General features: G+C 32.9%; 1 protein-coding gene across 1 annotated transcript; it reads right to left on the bottom strand.

Annotated features, from left to right (window-relative positions):
• Nucleotides 1-356: 356 nt before the first annotated feature.
• LOC127100790 (pterocarpan synthase 1) lies at nt 357-1,214 on the bottom strand. Its single transcript, XM_051038065.1, has one exon. It carries the CDS (start codon nt 1,025-1,027, stop codon nt 488-490), a length of 540 nt encoding a protein of 179 aa, XP_050894022.1. The 5' UTR covers nt 1,028-1,214; the 3' UTR covers nt 357-487.
• Between the last annotated feature and the right edge of the window lie 6,458 nt (nt 1,215-7,672).

Below are 7,672 nucleotides of genomic sequence, written 5' to 3'. Positions count from 1 at the left end.
ACAAATCTACTAAGAGAGAATAATGAACTACTATTTATATTAGTTACAATTAGTTAGAGTAGCATAACTAACTCCTAATTATATAACTGAAAATAGTTAGGTTAGTTACAATAAGTTTCCTTGGATAGTTTCAACTATAATGTTGTTAAGTTGTCGGACAAATCATCTCATTATTCTTCACTGTCTCTTTATGTTCAACACAACTTGCCAAAAAAAACGTGAGATTTAGAATTTTAAAATCACATGGCATTAAACATATTGACGTGCAATTTAACCGATTAAATATTTTACAACTATTCTATATTATCACCATCCATGTTGGACCAGGAATAAAATATAAGACTAATAAAAGTATATAACTAATAAGATAAGATGTTCATATATTGCTATTTGATTTTAGTTTATTGGTACATATATGAAGCTTGCATGATCATACATCCATATGACTATTTTAACAAGCATTAACCATGTAATAATACATAAGTTTTTAAGGTATTGCCAAGGTTACAGTCAACCTAATAACAGACTCACTACTTGTAGGATCATAAGATATAGTTTCAAACACAGCAAACCCTCTTGCAAATCGAAATCTTCCCGTTCCAGAAACAACACCAAGCTCTCTTAAATTATCACGTTGACGACTTGTACCTTGAATTTCTAAAGTGCTACCAGCATATTGCACATCGTTAAACACAATTGACAAAACTATGTTCACATTTGCGCCATCTTGAGAAGTTACTGTGATTGTACCTTGAGCCTTTCCAATTAGAGTTGAAAATGGACTAGGACTTAATGTAACAGGATCATCAACAACAAATATTGTTCCAAATGTGTTGTATGACCAAACCTTGCCATTGATGCCTATAACCGGTGAAACGGTCGCTTTAGGTCCTTTTCCGACATCTTGTAGGTAGAACACCAAGGTTGATTGATTTGGTTGAGCTTGACCATTAACTATGTTAATGGTTATGAAAAGTAATATTGAGAAGGAGATGATTTTGATTGGAACTGAAAATTTTGCCGCCATTTTTTTGGTATTGCAAGAGACTATTATTGAAAATGTTTATGATATTTAGCTTCTGAAAATGGTTGAAATTTATAGAGGTGATCCGAGGCAGAAACTATGCTTAAAGGAAGACTCGACTATTTGTATAATGTTCTATTTGACAGCAAAATTTAATTTCAAATTAATATGCGAGTCATTTAAACGTGAGTATGTGAATAATAGTGTGAACAAATCAGTTACATAAATAAAGTAATGTGATTCTCTCTTTTATACCATGCATACCATGCCAGCCTCAATACACTTTGTGCTTGTTTTATTCACCGACTTAGACAAATCATGTTTTGGTAAAGATTGAAGCATCTGTAACACCGTGTGTTTCATGTTTCATTTACCTTAGAAACAATATTACAGTTACAGAATTATATTACATAACAATGTTTATCTGGCAATTCTTAGATAAATTTTATGCGATAACTTCTCTACACATGTTTCAACCAATTATTTAATACTATTTAATTTTATCATATATGATTAATTAAAATATACCGTTAGTATAAAATCATTCGTCATTATATGAAATAAATAATTATTAAAATGATTTAATTTTTTATTTTTTTTTATTTTTTATTTTTAATTTTATATTTACATGTTAAAATAATTAGTTTTAATTGAATAACAGTTACACTAATAGTATATTTCAATAATCTCTTTAATTATTTATTAAATTTTTGAATTTGAGAAATTTTCGAGACAATCTATTCTATAATAACTCTACCCAATTTTTTGTTATAAGTAGATAAGAATTTTCCTAAATTTTATTCAATAATTATTAATAATATTTGTCATTAAAAAAATAGTTTAGAATATATTAATTGTATTTATTCTTAAAAATTCATAGAAACTTGAATAGTGTTTATATATAAAAACTAATAATATTTTATTTTACATAATTAATAAAATGAGATAGAAAATTTGCGATCAGAAAATACTAAGAATAATGTCTTTTGTTATAAATCAGTCTATCTTTTAGGCTTTAAGTATAAAATTATATAATTATTAAACAATATAAGTTTATTTTTTTATGAATTTAATTGGAATACATAACGGTGTAAAAATATTTTACACTGTCACTTGATTACAACATTGGTTTGTTAGAGAAGTTTGACTTTTATTATAATCACATGTAAAGTAACACAAACGGATGATTGTGATGTATTCACAGTGTAAATTTTTTTACACGGACAATGCATAACAATTAATCTTTTTTTTTATAGAAGTTGATCAAATGAAATTTTTCATTACAATTATGTATGTAAGTAACTCTCGTATGATTAAAAACTAGATATAGAATAAACTTACCAATCTTCAATATGTAGTTGCATGCTGATGAATGTAATTCAACATTTAAGTTAGTTTAGTTTTGAGATTCTTTTGCATTTAAGTTTACATTTGTATTTAAATTTGAATTTTCATTTAATGTGCATTCGAGTTTGGGTGAAAATATATAAGCCCAAAGTAAGTTGAATGTGTAACGGAATTTAAAAAAAAAATTGAATAGTGAAAGTTAGTTACAGAGTTCTCTCTCTCTCTCTCTCTCTCTCTCTCTCTCTCTCTCTCTCTCTCTCTCTCTCTTCATCTTCTCAAATTCTTGTGCATTGTTAATAGAAGTTCATTATTGAACTCCAACAATTGATATTTAGAGCTCCAATTTGATTCTTGTGAGGTGTGTGATGATTTTGTTCTTGATATTCGTGTTGAATTGAAGTTCAAATCAAGGAGAATCACAGATCTTGATTCTCGCGGTTTGGAAAACATGAGTGTTGGTAAGAACTGAGTGATTTGCAGAAGAACGAAGATGAACGACGAAAACGGTAGCTTGAACACAAAGCTTCCAGTATTCGACGGAAAGAACTGGAATCGGTGGTCAATTCAGATGCATGTGTTATTCGGAGCTCAAGATGTTCTTGGTCTCGTCAATGACGATTACACACCGGTTGTATAAAATGCAACAAAAGTGCAAAGAAATGTGCAACGTGAAACTGACAAGAAGGATCAGAAGGCGTTGTTATATATCCATCAGTGTGTAGATACGAAGGTGTTTGAGAAAATTATCGATTCGACGATGGCGAAGGCGACATTGGATTCACTGGTACGGTGCTATGGTGGTGACACATTAGTGAAGAAGATCAATTTCCAGTCCCTATGCAAGCAATATCAAAATCTCAGCATGAAGAACAATGAGAATGTGCCTAATTACATCACCATAGTGATTGTGGTTACGAATGGGATGAAGTATTGTGGAGAAATACTCTCTGAACAAGTAATCATTGAAAATGCACTGAGATCAATTACTCTTTTGTTTGATTACATAGTTGTAGAAATAGAACACTCTAAAGACACTAGAACCATGAGAACTGAAGAGCTTCAGAGTAGTTTAGAGGCACAAAAGTTGTGTTTGACTGAAAGAAACACTGAAAATGAGATAGAACAGACTCTAAAAGCTTCTCCTGGTAAGAATAACTAGAAGCAATCATGGCTAGAGAATAAAAAAAAGTATCGTGGTGGTGTTCATAAGTCAGAACTCTCCAATTATGATATGAAACATTAGAATGTTCAGAAGGGAAAGGAGAAGTTTGACAAGAGAAAGGTTCAGTGCTACAGTTCCAACAAGTTTGGTCAGTTTGCTACTGATTGTTAGTCAAACAAGATTAGCAAGGGTGAAGAAGCCAACATAGCAAGAGTAGATTCTGACGATAAATCTGTGTTATTGATGGAATATAAGAATGTTTGTGGATCAATGGTAGACTAGTGGTATATGGACATTGGTTGCTCAAATCACCTAACTAGAAACAAGCAATGGCTGGTTGATTTTGACTCTAGAAAAAGGATCAAGATCAGATGTGTTGATGATGAGTATTTGAATGCTAAAGGAATGTGAAATGTCAGAGTTAAGTTGAACGATGGCAAAACTTTAATAATCAAGGATGTATGATATGTTCCTGGCATGAATAACAATCTGATGAGTGTAGGTCAACTAATTGAAAAAGGTTTTTCAGTAACCGTGAAGGACAACCTCTTAAAGTTGTATGACCATAATCAGAAGTTAATTATGCAGTATGAACTAGGAAGAAACAAGACATTCAAGGTGAGTGTTGCAACATCATACACTCAATGCCTTACTGCAAGAAGTGCTGAAAGGGAAAGTGAGATGTGGCATAAGAGATTGGGGCATCTAAACTACAAAATATTAGGGAGTTTGAGTTTAAGGAATCTGGTACATGGAATTCCTAAGATTGTGGCACCGGGGAAATCATGTGATATATGCATGAGAAGTAAGCAACCAAGATTTCTATTCTCATAAAAAATTCCTCCAAGAGTAACTCATGCTTTAGGTATGGTGAATTATAATGTATGTGGTCCATTTGAGGTAGGTTCACTTGGTGGAAACAAGTAATTTGTGTCATTTGTGGATGCGTTCACAAGAATGACATAGGTAGTACTCATTAAGTTCAAACATGAAGTGTTTGTTGAGTTCAAGAAGTTCAAAGTGAAGGTTGAAAATCAAAGTGGACAAAGGTTGAAGATCCTCATAACCGATGGTGAAGGTGAGTTCAAGTTAATAGAGTTCAAAACGTTATGTGAGGAACATGGTATTAAGCATTAGGTGACTGCTCCATACACTCCATGTTATAATGGTCTTACTGAAAGGAGAAATAGAACTTAACTTGACATGACAAGGAGCATGCTAAGGGAGAAGAATCTGCCTAAGAAATTTCTACTTCAGTATATGTGCTTAGCAGATGTCCAACAAAGAAGTTAAAGGAAGTAGTTCCTATTGAGAAGTGGATTGGAAGAAATCAAAGTGTCATTCATTTCAAGGTGTTTTCATTTTGTATGTTACAAGCATATACCAGATGTTACTAGAAGAAAATTGGATGACAAAAGAAAAGTCATGTTGCTTATAGGTTACCTCAGTACAGGTGCTTATAAGATCTATTGCCCATTCACTAATACAGTTGAAGTCGGCAAAGATGTCATTGAGAAAGAATCATAAACATGAGATTGGAGAAAGTCGCAATCCAACACTAGAGTCTAATTCTTCCTCTGAAGGAGATTTTGCTTCTGAAGATGATTCTGACTCTGAAGGAGAATCTGAATCTGAAGATGACTCTGAATCTGAAGGTGAGTCTGACTCTGATGATGGATCTGACTCTGAAGGTGGCCCAACCTTTGAAGACATAACTTTTGAAGGTGGAGCTTCTGGAGGTGGTCCATCCTCTAAAGGTGGAACTTCTGAAGGTGGTCCTACTTCTGAAGGTGACCTTACACAGTTCTAGAGTCCATCGAGAGTTAGACAAATACTAAGGAGACTTATAGAATTTTTGTCGTTGCATGATATTGAGATTGACTCTGAAGGGGATGTGATACAGAGTGTCATGATTGTAGAATCTGAACTTGTCAGCATCAATGAGGCTCTCAAGAAAAATATGTGGGTGAATGTTGTAAGACCCCAATTTTGACCCTAAGATCCCTCATGCTATCTTATCATATGCATTGGCATTAGGATCATATCTTGGTACCCTCCTTACCCCTCACTCATCAGGTTTGTATTGGGAGAGATCACCAAGCATCATATGATTGTATCATACTTTGTATTTTATCATTTTTACTAACTAAAATACCAAAAATATGTCTTTGCACTTGTCTAACTCTTTTGTAGGTAGGGAACTTGATCCCTTTTGATCTATCAAGTTCACATCTAGGGTTTAAGACCCTCATTGCTAAGAGCTCAACCAAGAAATGATCCACATTGGCTCTAGGCATCATATATGAGTCCCCATGATCTTTGCATGTTATTTTGATCAAGAATTCTTCAAGAGTTTGGATTTGGTTTTCCTTGGAAACCTTAGTTCATCTGGGTATCTTGAGTAACTTCTTCAACAAGCTTATTTACCAATTGATCAAATATTTCAAGGGACACTTCAAATTTTATCATAGTATGCATATATGATCTCCCATGAGCCCCAAAAGTCAAGAGAATTGCAAGTTTGTCTACATTGGTTGGATCCTTGGTTGTATGAAGTACTACCAATGTAGACAAGAAGATTGAGTTGCTTTGAGGCCAAATCGAAGTAACTCAGTTCATGTACCTCAAATTTCAACTCCATGTATCTCTCAATATACTTGGAGTTAGGATGAATTGAGGCCAGATTCGTGATCAGTGCCATTTTTACTTTAAAATCATGTCATTCTTTTTCATTTTTGTGATGGTGATGAGAGAACCAGTCCGGCCAAAGTCGCCTAAGAAGACGACCGGTGCTTTGCTCCGGTGATGAGCTGGATAGGTTCTGAGCCATAGGATCAAGTCATTTTGTTTTAATCATGAGCGTTCCTTTTGAATACCATTGGTGTGGCGCGCTGACTCGAATGTATGATGGAACGCGTGTTTTGGTCCACTTGATCTGCCACCTCAATTATTGAGGGAGATCAAGTGGTCCATGTTTTTTCTGATTAATTGATTTTCATTTTATTTGTTTTATTTTCATTAATTCATATTAAATTTAATATTGATCCAAAAAATATGAGAGTTTCACCAAAAAAATTTAAATAAAATCCTTTTTCATTTTCTGAATTAAAATATATTTTTGGATCATTATTAATATGTTTCATGATTTAATTGATTTTGTGAATATTTTTAATTATTTAAAAATACTTTTAAGTTTCCAAAAATTATGAAAAAATTTCTCCAAGGTCCTTTGACCTTGTTTGACCTATGATAAATCTCATGGCCAATTATTTGGTGTTTTGATGAGGTTTTAGGAAATTGACCAACCATAATTTAATTTAATGTATATTTTTATTATTTTTAACTGTTTAAATGCCAAATAAATTGTGTAGAGCCATTTTAATTGATTTTGTGAGTTTGACTTGTGTTGTTGGGCCTTGGTCAAGGTTGATTTAACTTTGCTAGGTTAAGATCATTAGATTTAGAGGATTGATGGAATGTACATTCCATCTCCCAAAATGAATGAATGATCTTAATTTGGAAAAAGTCCCCCTTTGACCAATTTGTGTTTAATCCCTTCCCCCTCCCTCTTCATCTCATTCCCCTTATTTTTCCGTTCATGTCATGGACCTATGATATCTCTATATCGTAAGGCTAGTTGATTGCAAAAATCAACATAAGTATGGATGGGATTAGATCCCCCATTTTGCATATTCTTTTTTGTGTGTGGCATGTTTCATGAGCATAGTTTATCATACTATGTCTCTAACATGTATTAGCACCAAAATTCTATTGCTCGACCTCAAATAGTTGTGACTTCTACATAAGTCCAATTACGATTGCTTAACATAGCGCTAAATTTGTGACACAAAAGGCATAACATTCTAGTTAGTGAGATTGTAAGTCTCCCATCTTTCATGGTATTGTATGGAAACTTGGCCTTTTTCCCTTCCTTTTGAAGATGTCTTGGTTCAAGGATCCATTCTTGTGATAAGTGGGTTGAGTGTTCTCCAAAGAATGACTTAAACAAAAACAAAGCAAAAGCAATACTAACTTCTAATCAACTAATAACTAACATTTAATTTTAAGTCATTTATTTTTAATGCACCTTATTTTTTAAGCTTTATTCATTTGCCATTATTCATACCATTCAAGTTGTT

The sequence above is a fragment of the Lathyrus oleraceus genome, chromosome 7 (assembly GCF_024323335.1).
Source record: "Lathyrus oleraceus cultivar Zhongwan6 chromosome 7, CAAS_Psat_ZW6_1.0, whole genome shotgun sequence".
NCBI classification, from domain to species: domain Eukaryota; kingdom Viridiplantae; phylum Streptophyta; class Magnoliopsida; order Fabales; family Fabaceae; genus Lathyrus; species Lathyrus oleraceus.
Note: the sequence above shows the minus strand (reverse complement) of the source record. Positions and strands in the feature narration are given on the sequence as shown.

Bases quoted from the DNA above. Each gene is read 5' to 3' on its own strand.
- LOC127100790 (XM_051038065.1), bottom strand. From the start codon at position 1,027: ATGGCGGCAAAATTTTCAGTTCCAATCAAAATCATCTCCTTCTCAATA.